Source organism: Myotis lucifugus, unplaced genomic scaffold (genome assembly GCF_000147115.1).
Source record: "Myotis lucifugus unplaced genomic scaffold, Myoluc2.0 scaffold_42, whole genome shotgun sequence".
Taxonomy (NCBI): domain Eukaryota; kingdom Metazoa; phylum Chordata; class Mammalia; order Chiroptera; family Vespertilionidae; genus Myotis; species Myotis lucifugus.
Window position 1 is genome coordinate 3,946,843 of NW_005871090.1, and position 19,765 is coordinate 3,966,607.

The 19,765-nt window shown below is 37.6% G+C and overlaps 1 protein-coding gene across 10 annotated transcripts in view; it reads right to left on the reverse strand.

Annotated features, from left to right (window-relative positions):
* TASP1 (taspase 1) overlaps positions 1-19,765 on the reverse strand; it is a 229,012-nt gene that overhangs the window by 105,002 nt on the left and 104,245 nt on the right. For 6 of the 10 annotated variants that reach the window (XM_014455121.2, XM_023753189.1, XM_023753194.1 and 3 more), the window contains 2 exons: positions 17,935-18,054; positions 12,304-12,382 (listed from right to left, as the gene is read on the reverse strand). In XM_014455121.2, coding sequence (XP_014310607.1) covers positions 12,304-12,382; positions 17,935-18,054 — 199 coding nt within the window. The remainder of the gene's footprint in view (positions 1-12,303; positions 12,383-17,934; positions 18,055-19,765) is intronic. The other 4 variants (XR_002829044.1, XR_002829042.1, XR_002829043.1 and 1 more) reach the window with 1 other exon arrangement.

Sequence of the window (19,765 nt, forward strand, 5' to 3'; positions counted from 1 at the left end):
TTCAAGTGAGAACAATCAAAGGGAGAATTACATTAAGGATCATAGCATTGGCGTTTTAACCCATCACTTGATCTTATGCTTCTGTTTCTACCATCTCTTCACCTTGTGTTTTTAAGTTAGAAGTCTGTTCTTTCACCAAACAACAACAAAGCAATGCAAAATAAGTATCTGGCAAAAAAAGAAAAAAGAATTCTGAGAAAGTATAAACATCAAAAGAACATCTTGGGGTTCATTTGATGCACTATAACCCAGGTCTGCAATCTCTTTCAGAGAAAGACCTACTTTTCCTCATGATACCCTGAGCTCTTCTGGGGTGCTGGAGGCATTTCTGTGAGCTTGGTGGCTGGGGCAAAATTTAAAGGCCACCAGTTTGGGTGGCACTTTGGAGATATGGTATGCAGCAGGAAGGGAGATGTACTGATGGCTGCAACAACTCAAGCCGTCAGGTGCACTGAGGTGCCTGCAGATGACCCCTAGGTACATGGATGCAGCAGAGAGAGCCTTATTCAGGGATATACCTACATTAATAAAAAATAAAATCTCTAAGATACATCATAACCAAAGCTGTCACACTGAACTGACTTTCTAGGAATTGACCTAGCATAATTCAGAATTCTACTTTATTTTGGACCACCAATAATTTTAGTTATGTAAAAAGTAGGAAATAATGTATTAATATTTTATGTTATAGATATGAAATGACCTAATTAGAGTTAGCTACAATTTCCGAATAGAAATCCTGTCCCAGATAATCACTTCAGTTCTTGGAAAAGTGCTGACACTTTATATGCTCTGTTATCTGTAAATAAATAATATTTCATCCCCACCCTTACTAACTAAACAGTTCAAAGAGTGAAGTGCTTTTAAGAGGATGTTTACAAATGTCAGTTTTATCTATGCTCTATATCTAGAAATCATAATTCACAAAAAGATTTCTCTTTATTCCCAACCCTACATGTTATATCCCAAATTATTTCAGCTTAAGTGGCTGCTCCTTACCCTGAGCCCTCTAAGAATCTTATTGAGTGTGACAAGATTATGAAAGTTTATTTCATAAGGACAGAAAGCTTCTGAGAAGCCACCGTTTCAGCCATGTAAGTGAGAAACAGCACTGCCTAATGAGGCAGATAAAGGAACCAGAGTGGGCTGAAGACTCGGGATTCCAACAGAACTAACAGCAATGCATTTACCTCCTTGACCAGTTTTTGCCTCTCATTGTCTGAATCATTGCTCATCATTCCAGAGCATCCTCAGGGATGACTTATCTGTCTTCATCTATCTTCCAAAGAATGAGCATAAAGAGTCCCCACTTTATACAAAAGAGAAGTTAAATACTTCATCGAGACCACCACATAACATCCCAAATTAAGTCCTAGGTATCCTCTGTTCTCATGAGAACACACCACTCTCAACCCTCCCCTTAACTTCCTCTCAGCCCTGACTCACCTGGGCTTGAACTAGCTCGCTCCACCTATTATAAACTGAATGTCTGCCCCCCACCCCAACCCCAAATACATTCCTATGTGAAAGCCCTAAACCCATGTGATGGTATTTTGGGGAAGGTAAGATGAGGTCATGAGAGTGAGGACCCCATGATGGAATTAATGTTCTTATAAAAGACAAAGAGAGACCAGAGTGCTCTCCCTGACTGCTAAGTAAGGACACAGCAAAAAAGGGGTGTGTGTGTGTGTGTGTGTGTGTGTGTGTGTGTGTGTGTTTTGTAAGATACTTATTTTGCAACACCCTTCATAGGTTCCTACCATAAAAGAGAGCCCTAACCAGACACCACATCTGTGGACACCATAATTTTGGACTTCCCGGACTCTAGAGCTGAGAACCTCTGTTGTTTAAGCTACACAGTCTATGCTATTTTGTTATAGTAGCCCGAGCTGAGTCAGACACCACCTGAATCTATTTATTTGTTCATATTTCATTCACATCAATTCATTTAACAAACATCAGGGTTGCTATCTTATGAGTATCATCCACATATCAGTGAAGAAAACTGATAAAAATTCCAACTCTCATGGAATTTCATAGTAGAGTGGGGTAGAAAATAAAGAAAAATAACTACATAAAAGCAATAAATATTAGACAATAAGATATACTATGGGGGAAAATAAAACATGGAAGGAGGGGAGGAGATGTTGTCTGAGAGAAGATTTACATGTTTAAATAAAGTGGCCAGAGAAGATGTCAGTGAGCAAGTGATTGAAATACTAAGGGCAGAGAGCTAAAGGGGAAGGAAGCAACTCAAGCAAAGATTCTACGGTAGGAGTAGGCCTGGCATGTGTGAAGTACATCAAAGCAGCCAATATAACTAAAACTGAATGAGTAAAGGAAGAAAAGCAAGTGCTGAAGTCCAAGGGGAAGGAGAGGAGCACTTCATAAAAGGCCTCATAGGCCCTTCATGAGAACTTTTCCTTTTCCTTTGGGTAAGGTGGGAAGCAGTTGGACAGTTTAAAGTGGAAGTATAACACATGATTTGACTTAGGTTTGAACACCAATTCCTGTGTTGAGAATTGAATAAAGGGCAAAAGAGCAAAAAACAAGAGGCCAGCTAGAGCCTACTGCAATAATTCTGATTACAGATGATAGCACTTTAAATCTGTTGGTAGTACTGGAGTTGCTAAGAAGAAAACTATTGTTTTTTGTTGGGTTTGTTGTTGCTTTGGATGTGGGTGAGATATAAAAGAAAAGAGTGTCAAGGTCAAGCACGACTCCAAGATTTTGGCCTGAGCCACTGGGAGGCTGGAGCTGCCATTTGCTGTGTGGAAAAGACTGCAAGAGAAGCAGGTGGGGAAAGGGCGGGCAAGATCAAGTGCTCATATTTGAACATGCTAAATATGTGATGTCTGTTACACAAACAAATGCAGACTTTGAACAAGCAGTTGAATAACTGAGATCAGGTGAGAGGCCCAAGTAGGAGAAAAAATGTGGGAGTCAGCATATACATGGTCGTTGGCCATTAGACTGGATGATAATACCAAAGCATGTGGGTACACAAAAAGAGAAAAGTTCAAGAACTAGGCCAACATTGAGAGGTCAGGGAGATGAGCAACATTAAAAGAAAAGAAAAGAAAGACTGAGAAGGAGCAGCCAGTGAGGTGGGAAGAAGCCAGGGAATATGGTATCCTGGAAGTCTATCAAGGCTAGTATTTCCAGGGGGAGCAAGTCATTCAAGCAACTGCGTCAAATGCTGCTTTAAGAACTACGAAATGAGCACTGGATTTTAAAGGTGATTGTTCATCTTGACAAGAACAGACTGGTGGAGTAATGGAGGAAAAGGCCTGACTGAGGGAGATTTTAAGAGTAAATTAGAGGAGAGAATTGAAAAAAAAATGAACCTCAAGTGCAGACAACCACTTGAAGTTTCACTTTGAAGGATTGCTATAAAACAGGGAAGAAAGTTGGAAGGGAGGCTAAACCACTTAATCTGAAGGGAGGCTAAAACACTGAATCTGAGTAGAACAGGGCTTTATTCAAGACATTACTCAGGAGACAAAGCCATCAAAAATGCTTGTGACACACAAGAGTACTAAAGAGAAGAAACAGTTACTTCCAAGAAGGAAGCAAAAACATGGATTCCTGCCTGCCTCCCCATTGCCTTCTGGGCCCCAGAAAGCAATGACCACGTGGCACATGTAAATGTCTCAGCAATGGTCCCCCACTGGCTCTTCTGTCACGTGACTCCACTCCCACAGGGAAGGCTGCTTTGCGCCCTCCTGACAAAGGTCCCTGGGAAAAAGTTTTTGTAGCAAAGCCTTGTTAGATAATCTCCCGCAGAAGGGCAGAGGAAAACCTGTGGCTGTTAAGTTGAAATACCAAGAAGGGATGACAAACATCCCAATCACTGCCTCAGAAATATTAAGGCAAAAGCCTGGTCTCATCCTATGCACTTTTAATTCACCCACCTTTAAACATGCTCCTGGTTAGCCATGGCCACACCCTCACAGATCTCAGGTTTCTAGGACTACCCAGAGCCAAGACCTGGAAAATAAAAGACCTAGAAAATCAGACATCACTGGGCCTCAGACCAGAAGCAAAGTAGCAGTCCCTCCTTCATGCCAGAACACTTTCAGGAAGGGGAACTGAAGCCTACTTCTCCTGATCTCCAGTCAGCTGCCATTTAACGCCTGGACTCATCGTTTCTCTTTAAAAATAAAAGAGACTGCAAATACAAGTAATAAAAGACCAACGTTAAGGTCAACTGAAGCATAAATTCAACCTCCTTCTGTTTTCCTCCTTCTGACCTTCTAATTCTCAATCTATTCTACCTTTCCATAGCCAGTGAGAGAACACAGATGTATCTTACATTATGTATATCAGATGTTACTGAAAAACTGTCTAAATATAGTTTTGGCAAATTAAATCAAATTTTAAAATGCTATTGAAATAAATTTCTTTTTGGTAAATAATCTTTTTGAAAAGACAAGCAACCTTCTGGAAGAGGGAAGAATCACATATGCATTTCCTTTTTTATTTAAAATATATTTGACATATAACATTGTGTAAATTTAAGGTGTGCAACATATTAATCTGATACATTTATACATTATAATATGACTGGCATTGTAGCAATAATTAGAATCACTATCACATTACATAATTATCCTTTCTTTTTAGTGGTTGGAATAATTAAATTCTAGTCACTTAGCAAGTTTAATAATTATAATACAATATCATTGTCCATACATATGCACACCTTAATTTAATTAGTCTATTAAGCACTTACTAAATGCAAGGCCCTGTGCCAGGCATTCAGTAGACACAAATATACCCACAGACCTCCCTTTCTTCAAGAGCTTATGCCACCACTTAAAGAAAACTTAAAACAAATTATTTTCACACCAAAAAGCTCAAAAAGTAAAGAGAAAGGAATCCAAACATAACACCAAAAAAAAGTCATGATATCACAAGGAAAGAGAGTAAGAAAAGGACTACAAAACAACCAGATAACAATTAACAAAATGTCAATGAGGATATACCTATAAATAAATACTTTAAATGTAAATGGACTAAATGCTCCAATCAAAAGGCATATGGTGGCTGGATGAATAAAAAGGTGAAATCCATATATTGCCTACTAGAGACTCATTTCAGATTCACAGGACATTTCATAATGATAAAGGAATCAATCCAAGAAGAAGATATAAAGTTTGTAAATATCTAAACAACCAACTTAGGAGTACCTAAATATATAAAATAAACATTAACAGACACAAAGGGAGAAACTGAAAGTAATACAATATTACAATAACATCCCACTTTCATCAATGAATAGGTCATCCAGACAGAAAACCAAAAAACAAACAGTGGCCTTAAATGACATATTAGATCAGATGGTCTTAATAGAACAGTCCATAGAAGAACAGCAGAATACACATTCTGTTCAAGTGAACATAAAACATTCTCCAGGATGGAGCACATGTTAGGCCACAAAGCAAGTCTCAATAAATTTAAAAAGACTGAAATCACAACAAGTATCTTTTCCAAACACAACAGTATGAAATTAGAAATCAAATACAAAAGGAAAACTGGAAAAACACAAACATGTGAAGACTAAACAACATGCTACTAAACAACCAATAGGTCAATGAATAAATCAAAGAGTAAGTAAACAATACCTTGAGACAATTGAAAATGGAACAACAATGTTCCAAAATCTATGGGAAAGAACAAAAGCAAATCTAAGAGGGAAGTTTATAGTGATACATGACTACTTCCAGAAACAAGAAAAATCTCAAAAATTCTAAGCTTATACCTAAAAGAACTAGAAAAAAAAGAACAAAGCTCCAAGTTAGTGGAAAAAAGGAACATTACAATCAGAGTGGAAATAAACAAAATAGAAATTTAAAAAATAGAAAAGATCAATGAAATTAGGCTTGTTCTTTGTAAAGATAAACAATATTGATAGAACTGTAGTCATACTCATCAAGAAGAAAAGAGAGGGCACAAATAAATAAAATCAGACATGAAAGAGAAGTTACAACCAACACCACAGAAACACAAAAGATCTTGAGAATATTATAAACAATTATGCAAAACAAATTAGATAACATAGAAGAACTGGATAAATTCTCATAAACATATAATCTTCCAAGACTAAATGGGGAACAAACTGAAATCTGAACAGACTAATTAACAGTAACAAAATTGAATCAGTAATCAAAAACTCTCAACAAACAAAACTCCAGGACCAGGCTTCACAGATAAATTCTACCAAAAATTTAAAAAAGAATTAATAACTAGCCTCTCAAACTATTCCAAAAATTTAAAGAGTAAGAAATGTTTCCAAATTCATTCTAAAAGGCCAGCATTACTTCAATACCAAAACCAGACAGATACTACAAAAAATGAAAATTATAGGTAAATATCACCCATGAACATAGATGCAATATCCTCAACAAATATTAGCAAGCAGAATTCAACAATATATTAAGAGGATCATAAACCTGATCAAGTGGAATATATTCCAGGGATGCAAGGATGATTGAATACCCACAAATCAATCAACATGATACACCACATTAACAAAACAAAGGACAAAAATCATATGATAATCTCAATAGAAAATGCATTTGGCCATAGTTAACATCTATTTATGATAAAACCTCTTAACAAACTGGGTATAGAGGAAATATACCTGAACACAATAAAGGCTACATATGACAAGCCCACTCATCATACTCAGTGGTAAAAAGTAATTAAAACAGTATGGTACTGGCACAAAAATAGACATTTGGATCAATGGAACTGAATAGAGAGCCCAGAAATAAACCCATGCTTATCTGGTCATTTGATCAACAACAAAGAAGGCAAGAACATACAATAGGGAAGGGCCAGTGTCTTCACTATATGATGCTGGAAAAACTGGACAGATACATGCAAAAAATAAAACTAGACCACTTTCTTATACTATATACAAAAATAAACTCAAAAATAGATTAAAGATTTCAATGTAAGACCTGAAACCATCTATATATATAAAAGCCTAATATGCAAAGTGTCCCTTCAGGAGTTTCACTATGATGTGCGCTGACCATGTACGCTGGATGTGCGAGGAAGACCCCAGCCCGCGGCCGGCAGCCAGGAAAGATAGGCCCTGGCTGGCAGCCGGGGAAGGGAGGCCCCCACCAGCAGCCAGCAGCTGCTAGGGACCCTACCCATGCACGAATTTCATGCACTGGGCCTCTAGTAAAACTCATAAAAGAAACATAGGCAGTAAGCTTTCTGACATTTCTCTTAACAGTATTTTTTTGTATATGTCTCCTCAGGCAAGGACAACAAAATCAAAAATAAACAAAGGGGACTACAACAAACTAAAAAGGTTTTGCACAGCAAAAGAAAACATCAACAAAATGAAAACACAATCTAGTGAATGGGAGATAATACAGTCATATGCCACTTAATGAAAAGGGTACATTCTGAAAACTGCAATGTTAGGTGACTTCATCATTGTGCAAACCTCATAAAGTGTACTTACACAAACCTAGATGAAACAGCCTACTACATAACTAGGCTATATGACATATCACTATTGTATATGTGTCCATCATTGACTGAAAGGTTGTTATGTAGCACACAACTGTATTTGCAAATTATATATCCAATCAGGGGTTAATATCCAAGATATAAGAAGAACTTATAAAACTCAACATCAAAAAAATAACCTGATTGAAAAATGAGGACCTAAAGCAGTGGTTCTCAACCTTCCTAATGCCACGACCCTTTAATACAGTTCCTCATGTTGTGGTAACCCCTAATTTCATTGTTACAAATTGAACATAATTAAAGCATAGTGATTAATCACAAAAACAATATGTAATTATATATGTGTTTTCTGATGGTCTTAGGCGACCCCTGTGAAAGGGTCGTTCAACCCCCAAAGGGGTCGCGACCCACAGGTTGAGAACCATTGACCTAAAGAGATATTTCTCCAAAGAATACATACAGATGACCAACAGACACATGAAAAGATATTCAACATCACTAATCATGAGGAAAATGCAAATCGAAACCACTTAAGATATCACCTCATACCTGTCTAAATGGCTATTATGGAAAAAAAAACACACAACAAATAACAAATGGTAGTGGGGATGTAAAAAAGAGAGAGAGAGAGAGAGAGAGAACCTTCCCTCATGCACTGTTGGTGCCATTGTAAATTGGCACAGCCAGTATAGAAAATAATAGGGAAATTCATTAAAAAATTGCAAACAGAATTATCATGTAACCCAGTAATTCCACTTTGGGGCAATTACACAAAGAAAATAAAAACACTAATAGGAAAAGAGATATGTACCCCTGTGTTCATTGCAGCATTATTTACAATAGCTAAGCTATGGAAACAACGTAGGTGTCCGTCCATTGATAGATGAACAGATAAGGAAGATATGGTACATACACACAATGGAATATTATTCAGCCATAAAAAAGAATAAAATCTTGTCATTTGCGACAACATGGGTGGACCTAGAGGGTATTATGCTACGTGAAATAAGTCAAATAGAAAAACACAATTATGTATGATTTCACTTATATGTGAAATCTAAAAAACAAATCAAGGAACAGACAAAACAAAACAGAAATAGACTCACAAACAGAGAACAAACTGATGGTTGCCAGAGGGAAGAAGGTTAGGGGGATGGGTGAAAAATGTGAAGGGGATTAAGAGGTACAAAGTTCTAGTTATAAAGTAAATAAGAAATGGGGATATAGCCGAAACCGGTTTGGCTCAGTGGATAGAGCGTCGGCCTGCGGACTGAAAGGTCCCAGGTTCGATTCCGGTCAGGGGCATGTACCTGGGTTGTGGGCATATCCCCAGTAGGAGATGTGCAGGAGGCAGCTGATCGATGTTTCTCGCTCATCGATGTTTCTCACTCTCTATCTCTCTCCCTTCCTCTCTGTAAAAAATCAATAAAATATATTAAAAAAAAAAAAAAAGAAAAGAAATGGGGATATACTGTACAGCATAAGGAATGTAGTCAGGAACATTGTAACAACTTTGTACGATGACAGATGATTACTAGACTTATTGTGGTGATCACTTAGTAGGGTATATAAATGTCAAATCACTATGTTGTACACCTGAAACTAATATAAAATTGTATGCCAACTATACTTAGATTTTTTAAATGGCTAAAATGGTAAAAACTTACCACAATTTAAGAAAAGGAATCAACTAGTATTTTTTTTAATAGTGGTGCATATTATAAAAGATGGTGACTTATATTCAACAAAATACAGTTAAATATTGAGCCACTACTCAGGACCAAGAAGTGTGCTAGGTAACTTTCATATGTCAACTCATTAAATCCTCATAAATATTAAGGTAGATATTACTCCTGTTTTACAAATAACCCCTTGCCCTGGTCACAGCCAATGAGTAAAAGAGTCTGAACAAGGACCCAAGTATCTACTCTGCTCCTCCCTAGCTAGGCAAATTTCCGTGAGGCCAGAACATTAGTCAGAGTTTGCAAAGCCAGCGCCTGCCACCCTAACCTCTTCCCTACCCCCCTACTCATTGCTCCCCACCCAGTGATGAGAGCAAGATGCTGGAGTTTATCCCTCAGGCTAATGACCATGTCCTGTCTGGCTTTGGGAGAGCCCTACTCTGACCATAACTAACTGTCTTCCCTCTGCCTCTCAAGTATCACCTTCCAAAACTATAAACCTAAAATGTAGGCCAGGTCTTTGGATTTTCTGCAACAGCCTAAGGCATAAGTCTTTTTTATTTTGGCCAAACAATTGCAAAATTCTGTGCTCCACCTTTCTTATGACCTGAACACCCAACTCTACCATGTGTTTCCATTGTCAACCTCATAGCAACAGCCCTAGAAAAAATAAGGGTAAAGAAATCACACGAAGTCCCACAGATGGAAGGAACAGCAGCCCTGCTCTAATATCGTCAGGTTCTACGGGATGATGATGGTTAGTCTTAACTTGGGATGGATGTAACACGATGAGCTGGGCATCCAAGTTAAAAAGCTACAATGGATGTCATGAACTGGAAACCTAAACTTTAGTCATATGAAACTATCTTCAATTAATCCAATTTGGGCAAAGAAGGAAATAGCCATGAGAAAGAGGAAAATACCTTAATTTTACAATTTTAGCTTTATCCACCTACTTAACAGAATCAAATCCAGTAAATGTGTTGTTATCCTAACTTCCATATCATCAATTTAAAAAAGGAAGGAAGGGAGTGCAATATCCCAAGGAAATTGAATTTATTTTCTAACATGACACACACAGGCTCTCAGAATTTCAGCTTAAATGTAGAATCTAGGTTTCCTACCATCTAGACATGAGAGTAACATTTAAAGAACAACAAACCAACTTACTAAACAACACACTAACCAACAATAAAATTGACAGATAATACAAACTGACACTTCTTTAAGAAAATAAAGAGGAAATAATGAATTATCTATTTTAGACTTTAGTTTATTCAAATACTACAATTTTCCATAGACATAGGGCCATACTTAATTATGAGCACAAGCTAACTCTTAAATATTATGTGTATAGGTTTCATGTGCTACCGTATTAAATTAAAAATTAATTCATTATACTCATCTCTTCAAAAGTAAAAGACTGAAAACAACTTTTTGCCAATTATATTACTGTGGTTTAGACTCAACATTAATTTGCATTTGGACTTCACCTGATAGACCAGTGGCTGACAGTCTAATTTTTCCACTGATACAAGGAATGAATCTAGCCCTAGCTGGTTTGGCTCAGTGAATAGAGTGCCGGCCTTCAGACTGAACCAGGGTCCCAGGTTCAATTCCAGGCAGGGGCACATGACAGGCTGTAGGCTCAATCCCCAGTAGGGGGCGTGCAAGAGGCAGCCAATCAATGATTCTCTCTCATCATTGGTGTTTCTATCTCTTTATCCCTCTCCCTTCTCTATGAAATCAAGAAAAATATTTTTTTTAAAAAAAAGAATGAATCTAGGTCAGGAGACTGCTTGCTACAATAGGCAAGCAGGATAACGTGGACCTGAAATGACAGGGTCAGATAAGCAGAAAAAAAAATAGTATATGAGAATGGTACCCAGATTTCAAGTCTGAGCAAAGAACAAAACAGTGATGGCAATAAAAGAGATGGGGAATACAGGAGAAAGATGGCCAAAGAGAGGGAATAAGAAACAAGATGTTTTGTTGAGTCTGCTGAATTTGATATGTATACATGACATTCACAGGGACATGTCCAACAGGAAGTAGGTAATGACTCGCATGGGCCTCAAGGGAAAAGTCCTGAGTAGAAGCCAATACCCTAAGAGATAAATGCTAAAATGGAACACAGCAATAACACCAAACCACCAAGAGAATGCACACAGTGAGATGAAGGAAAGATAGCAGGGGCCCAAATCTGCAGTTGTCAGCAATGGGAAGAATCTGTGAAGAAGGCAGATAGAGCAGGTCAGAGAAGCAAAACAAACCAAAAAAATTCCAGAATCTATGATACAGACAGAAAACAGCCACCTACATCAGAGACCACAGAAAGAGTCAAGAGTTATCAAGAGAAGAAGGCCACTGGATTGAAGAGGGAATGGAAGGAGAGGCAGGCATATCAATCTTCCTTACTAATAAAACCTGAGGTCATGGGAGGAAAGGCCTAGGACTGTAGCTTGATAGGTAAAAGCAAACCAATATGATTTTGTCAATATAAACCAATATTATTTTGTCAACCATGCATATCACCACATTAAAAGAAAAGGCTTCGGTACATCTGGCACAAGCACATAAAAACTTGGATCAAGACACCAACCATTCTGCTATTAAAATTCACCACCACCCCCCAAACACACACATACACACATACACACATACTCATTTCTAAATGATAATGACTTTTTAAATACAGGTACAAAAAGAAGATGTACATTTTATTAAAAGTGCAGAGGATTGCATGTCATAAATTATACATTTTGAAATACAACTATGTCAACATTTTACTCAAGAGAATATCTTAGTTTTGAAATGCCTTGCTACTTTTATATATGTGATCTAAATTTGGCACTAACATGAATCATTCGAGAGAAAAAAAACCATAAAGATATTATTAAGTTATAGTTAACTCCAGAATTGTGTTGAAATGTTAGGAAATCATTTACACTGTGATACTTAAATTGTGAAATGGTCCTTAAAAGCTTTCAAATATCAAAGATTTTTTATGTATCGGTGCTCTTGTCTGTGCAGTGTCTTAGCACATGCTTACATAAAAATAGTTTTTAATCATTAAATGACCTACAAGGTTGAAGTTATGAAAAATGGCCATGAAAGCAGCAAATACCTGAGGTACTCACAGCTGTGGAGTAGGGATTATGAGCTCCAGTGTTTTCAGCCCAGCAGCCACATCCATAAAGAGCAGCCTGGAGAAAAAGAAAATAGATAAATATAATATTACAGAAATATTATAAGGAATTACTGGCTTTCAACAGAAGACAAAATCATACCCATCTAATAAATTTAGTAATGATGTATAACAACTGGGCAATAATACCAGAGGTTACATAAAACCTATCCAAATAACATTCTAACACTATTAAAACTGTATTTTCAGCCATTACAGTAATCTAAAAATTTTCAGAAAATAGCAAAAGAAAGTTTCTTAGTTTTATCATCAGTAATTTTTCTTCGCCTGAAAAATCTTCCCCCATTGTAATCTGTCAGCTAGTTGCTCTTCTGGCCCCTTGAAATCATTATGGTTGCATTACAATAGTGGTTCTCAGACTAGGTGTGTATCAAATTTTGGGGGGAGCATGGTGACAGGAGCCTTGGTTCCCAGATACTCTCGGTCGGTGGTCTGGGGACGAGGCCAGGAATCGGCTTCATTCACCAGGGCCCTGGAAGGCTGGGATGCCAGTGGTCCTTCTGCCATGCTCTAGGAAACCCCACTGAGGAGGAGCTTTTCCATGCCTCCCTTGGGTGGCACAATAGGAACTGCAAACAATTATGTACCAAAGGGCCCAGGATATGCTCACCACCATGCTAGATTCTGCCAGGTGTAAAGAAAAGAGAAAAAGGGGCCTATTTAAGGTAATAACTTTTTTTTTTAATATATTTTTTTATTGATTTTTTACAGAGAGGAAGGGAGAGAGATAGAGAGTTAGAAACATCGATGAGAAAGAAACATCGATCAGCTGCCTCCTGCACATCTCCTACTGCCAGCTCAGAGGCCGGCCAGGTACATGCTCTTGACCGGAATGGAGTCCTCCTTCACTGAAGCAATCCGCAGCCGACGCTCTATGCCTGGCTGCCGGCCGCCATCTTGGCTGACAGTTAATTTGCATAAGGATATGCTGATTAGCCAATGGGAAGGGTAGCGGTCGTACGCTAATTACCATGTTTCTCTTTTATTAGTGTAGATGGGTCAATCATTTCTATTTTGTTTCCAATTAATGCTACCCAAAATGTCTGGATACATCTCTTCAATATCCACAACCACTTCTCTACCTTTAGAAAGAAAATCACATCTGATAATTTTCCACTCCTTAGTTAGAAACAGATTTATAAAAAACCTTAAATAGCTACCTAGAGAAATACAACAATGTGCAATAGCACATGTTCGGTGAGAATGAAAAACTGAAAACAACCTAAATGTCAATCAGTAAGGAAATGGCTAAACTGGCATAGCAATATGTGGAATTCAATGCAAAGTTTCAAAAAAAATTAAATTAGTTCCTAAAAAAGAAGAAAGAGGTAAGCTGCGACAACACATTCAGCATCCAGATTGATTGATGGAGGAAAAAGATATTCCCATAAAATAGTACTGTTTTTTTCTAGGAGCTCACTTCTGAGGACTGGACGAAGAAGACTGGCAATGGTGACCAAACTTTAGCTTTCTATAACATTCTATTCTTTCTCACAAGGACTTCAGAGCTCATTTGCTCTAATATTCTACCAAGAGCAGGAATCTCCATGAAATATCCCAGACACTTCTGAATCTGAGAAGCTCACTATCTCATAAGGGAACATATCCCCCTTTTGGACACTTCCCATTGGCGAAAAGTTCTTCCTTCAATTGCATAGGAATATCTGCTCTATCATAACTTCCACCCACTAGTACTAGTTCTATTCTTTGGAAATGCATTAACCTCCTCCTAAAGCTGTTTTCTGGTTTTAAAAACAGCTATCCTAGGGCCCTGATTATTCTTTTCTCACTCAAAGAATACTAGATTTGTGAACTGTTCCTCAACACTTTAAAATGTACACACACACCCCACTCTCCTAGTCACCCTCCTTGAGAAATAATACAAAACCAAGGAAAATTGGAGATGAAGTCTTGTGACCCACAGTTGCCATCCCCAGTTGTCATGAATATAGCCCTCTTAAAAGTAAAACTGATCGAGACCCCCAAACCTCAGAGGGAAGGCAGGGGAGGAGAGGGGGAAGAGGGAGAGATCAACCAAAGGACTTGTATGCCTGCATATAAACATAACCAATGGACACAGACACTAGGGGGGTGAGGGCCCGAGCAGGGGTGGGAGGGAGAGGCAACGGGGGCATAAGGGCACATATGTGAATACCTTAATCAATAAAGAAAAAAATCTGAAAGTTAAAAAGAAAATTCATACTAAATCAGAAAAGCATCCTCTGTAGGAATTGCATTAAAGCATCTTTAATGTAGAAACATAAAAGATGATTTGGATAAAAAACTGAATATGCTGATGGTGGCACACATCTTGTCAACATACTAAAAACCATTGAGTTATACACTTTAAATGGGTGAATTGTATGGTATGTGAGTTATATCTCAATATAGCTGTTTTAATAATAAGCAAAAAAAAAAAGTTAAACAGAGAACTGAACACAACACTTCCAATAGAGCAGACAGTAGGAAGACATTACTGCCGTTGAAAACACCATGCTTCCTAAATACCTAAGACGGCTGGTCAGAGTGGCAACTGAAAGCCTACAGAAGGGATTCGGCACATGGATTTCATAAGAAAACTGGCAGACTGTGAGATCAGCCATTCAACTGGCACTGCCTGGGACAGGTGCTGGGTCAGCCAAAGCCTCAGAGAACACATGACCTCAGGAGAACTTCACTGAAAATCCTGGACATGAGCCCACTGTCCTTCCATTCCCCCTACACACATACACACACACACACACACACACACACACACACACACACACACGCGCGCGCGCGCACAATAAATAAGGCACAAGGATACCTCGTAGAAACCCAGAACATTTATTCTTACTCTTTTTTCTTCTAAGCAAATTCCCTTTGGGTTAGTTTCAATTTTATGACCTAAAGTTGTCTTATTTTGTAACTTTCTGAAATTGTTTGGGCTGAGATACAAACAGGTAAGTTAAAGAATCAGAGATTGTCTCTCTTATCCACTTATTTAGATAAAACACAGCAACCTTAAGCAGGCCTAAAATAAACAATTTTAAAAGTTTCCTTCTTTTTAGTAGTAAAATTTTATTAAAGCTATTATCATGTAGTAAAAGTAGGTCATATAAATTAAATTACTATTATTATTATTTAATCTTCTCTGAGTTTTAGTTTCCTCTTTTATAAAATGAGGATAATAAAAACACCCCCTCTTAGTGCTGTAATATCATGTGAATTAACATGCCTGTCACACATAGCATAAACAATGGCTATAGCTGTTATCATGAGGGACTATGATAAGTAATTTAATGCATTATGTCATTTAATTTTCTAGAACTTTGTAAGGTAGCAATCTTTAATGTAGAAACATAAAAGATGATTTGGATAAAAAACTGAATGTGCTGATGGTGGCACACATCTTGTCAACATACTAAAAACCATTGAGTTATACACTTTAAATGGGTGAATTGTATGGTATGTGAGTTATATCTCAATAAAGCTGTTTTAATAATAAGCAAAAAAAAATGTCCCCATTTATAGTTGTGGAAAGTAGAGCTTAAAGACACTGAATATTGTCCACAGTAAGGAGACTGGTAAATGGAAAGGTAGAATTAGATTAAAGGTCCATACTCTGAACCATTCCACTTAACTCAACTGTCTATTTGTATTTGAGTAGGGGGGAGGTATAAGGGAGGCGAAGAATATAATAAATTCCGTGCTCATGTCCCAGTTCTAAATCTAATTATTACAGTAAACTGAAGAAGCAAATAAGTTCTCATTCAAATTGCCATTTTACTGTCTGAACTGTTATTTTATATCTAAAGAAGGGTAATATGCTAAAATTTTTAAATCATTTGTACATTTAAATGTACTTAAAAGTATCTAATTTTAGCACATTTAAATAATAATTTGCTTGTGTATTTTGTCATACTCTGTCCTGATTATCAAGAAGAACAGTTCTTTACCTCTCGTCTGATGCTTACATATTTCCAGGCGAGGCAAATTACATCTCCTTTTCCAAGCAATATAATCCAATTAAGCAACTGTATTTTGCTATAAGTACCTTGACTCCTCTCCTCCACACCCTTTCCTGAGTTTTCATCTCTCACAAACTGTGCATTCATAAACTCGCCAAGTGGAGCAAATAAACATTAAGTTTTACAGAAGCATTTCTTTATGCAGGAGAGTCCCGTTTGCAGTGACAGAATGGCTTCAAGACTATTTGATGTAATATCCTACTAACACAGTCCAGAACTATCCTTGGTTCAGTTGTTGCTATTTTGCTAACCAAAACAAACAAAAAAACAGTGAGAAAGTCATGGGAATTGCAAAGCTATGAAGGGGGCTCTGCTGGCTTTTCTCTCTCCTTCTCCACCAAGCCATCCAAAACTGATATGCCAACTTTGGTTTTCTTATTCCAAACTCGACAAATACACAGGACTTTATAATGTGGAAAAATACCATGACCAGACAAAGGCTTTTTATAATGAGTTCAAAGCATTGTACACATGTTGAGTAATCATTCCCCATAAATCCTCTTCTAAAGTAGACAAAGAATTGCACAAAATTAATTGTTCTTCCCTTCCCTTTTCCCCCATAGGACCACAAGTAGTTTATGCACAATAAAGCGCAGATTAGGGAACAACACTTGAGGCTTTGCAAAGATGTCCTCCATGAATCAGATCACTCTGCTTCAAGCATTCACTAACCACCATGTCCAAAGCAACTGTGGCATCGACTCTTCTTTAAACATGAGAAACAAAGTGAAAGAGCAGCCAAGTAGTGCTCTACATGTAACACAAGATCCAAATACTGAGCTTAACCACATCCTTGCAACTACTTTAAGAGATTCCATGATGGTGTCCAATTCATTTGTTCAGTTAACAAATATTTATTAAGCCTATAAGCAATGTGCCAAATTGGTTTATACTCAGAAAGCTTCATAGATCAAACAGACTGCTAAATTTCATTCTCAGTATAGCCCTAGAGGTTGATGATAGGAGACAAGGGGAGGGGGAAGGGCGAAGATGTGCAAGTGAACTGGAAATAAGCCAGTTGCACATACATTAGACCCTCCTCATAAACAGATTTCTTGAATGGTATCATATGTGGTAACCTGAAATACTGGTTAGTCTATAAAATAGCTGAAATGTTTAATCAGAGGAGCAATTTAGAGGGTCAAATATTCCTTGAATGGAAGAAACACAAAATGTAACTCTAAAATCATTTTCCCACCTAAAAAGCAAGCAGTAATAATAGACAGGTAGAGCTTGCTCCTAAAAAAAATGACACTTACAAAGAAAGAAAAGGGAAATCAACACGCATTTATTAAACGTCTACTATGTGCCCAGCCTGTCCAAAGTAGTAAAACACAGGATTACCAAAAGAGCCCTACTACTATGAGAATTTTTTTTAGAAAGAATCGTAAAAAGTTTTTGATTAATGATTTATACTACAAAAATGTTAAAGAACAATATTTTTTTTCTAAAGAAAAAAGGTCTCTACAGTTTAAGATTTGTGAGCTAGAAAATGCCATGTTTTAACTTGTAAAGCTAGTTTAAAGACCCAACGACTCACCTGCCCAACTCTCCCTGGATGTTTCAAGGCCAAGCCTCCACTGGAGACAGCAGCAGCAACGTTCCCTTCGTGGTCCACAACCACAGCGCCCACTGTGTCCAAAGTGCCTGAGTCGTTCTCCTGCAGAACAAATGAGCATTCACTAAGCATGGTGTGTCACAATGTGATATGACTACATAATAATTTCTAGTAAAATCGTGACATAAAATCTGAGCTAATCCTTAAGTGAAACATTCAGCAATCTCCTAAAGTGTTCTATTATCAAGTTGCCATTTAAATCCTGTTCAAGACAAAATGTATTATCCACTGAAAAATCCTAAACAAAAGCTTTTTTTCTCATAATAAGCCTAATATGCCTTTCTAAGGGAGGGAAAAGTTTTTAATATTTAAAATATAACACAGTGCCTTCCTAGCCTCAAGAGTTAAGTTCATAATTGAGATTTTGCAGAGGAAAAGATCTGTGGCATAAGTGAAATGCCATTATTAGTGTTTTGAAATTATATACAAATTTCTAAAAGTAAGTAATAGAGTTAGCACAAAAAAATGTAAAGAATGGTATTTATAATTTCAAAGTATACTATACTATGCTATAATTTTCTTTTATAGTTCTTGCCTTTGAGAAACTTTATGGCAAGCCCCCATCTCTGCTCTAGCAATATGCTTGCCAATTGCATGTCAGAAAAGTGTATGTTGTTGAGAAGCATCTTTGTGTTTCTGTGTCTTGTCCCAGGTCCCACATGCTTAACGCATTTCACATGTAGTGACTACAAACAGCTGACTTCCTATCTTGAAGATTTCTGGGTCACCTGTGCAAGATAGAAAAACTTCGTATTACAGGATAAAAATCAGAAAGAAGGGAAGCACGTAAAAGGTGTCATGAAAAAATATATCTTTTTTCTAAAATAATAGCAGTCCTGGTGGTGTTCTTAATACTAGGACACTGGTTTCCAATTGTGCTCTAGAACTCAAGACCCCTATCCTCATCCCCACCCTCAAGGATACATGAAAGAGCTAGACATAGGCAGGTTCAACAAGAACAGCCCCTCCTCCCGTGTGGTTTATGCTCACACTCCTGAGCAAGACTTCATTTGTACGGAGGGATCCCTCACTAAGAAGTTTTGAAATAAAATCCCCAGAAAAGTCAATGAGCTCCTACAGCCACCTCAGAAGTTGAGCAAAATTGAAGGGAGTTTTGAAATAACTGAAGCAGAATGCAAGCAAAAGATTTTTCCTTAAAGTAAACTGAAAAATTTAGAGACAGAGTATGCCACAACAAATATTACATTAAGTCTGTTAGGAGAAGGTACATCTAGGCATTTGCATTTCTTTGGTTCTTGCTCTGAATTCTAATTCCCCTGATATAATAGTACATACCTTGATGGAAAAGGCATAACTGACTAAAATGAGTGCTGTATTCCTACTCTCCATTCATAGGTGGGAGAAGCCTTGCCAATGGGTCCACAAGGCCATATCCCAACATACCTTGGTTCTGCCGGTGACAGGTTGCCTGACTTTCAAGGACAGTTCCCGGTCCTGACTGTAAACTCTCTGAGGAAAGGTTTGATCCACTCTGTTTCACTTTGCACATGGCAGACATTCAGGACATACTTATTCATTAATTAGGATGGAATAAAGCATGTCTGCATCCCTGACGTCACAAAACAAGCCTAGCGAGTGATGGTTTATGCTATGCCTGGGCCACAGTCTTCCATCTCCTTTTCTTAAAACTCAATTTCATTCAAATTCAGAGGATGCCACTTCTTAGGGGAAGACTTAACAATAGCCAGGTTTCCTCACTTGGTACAGATGAAATCAAGTTTATCTTTTTTGG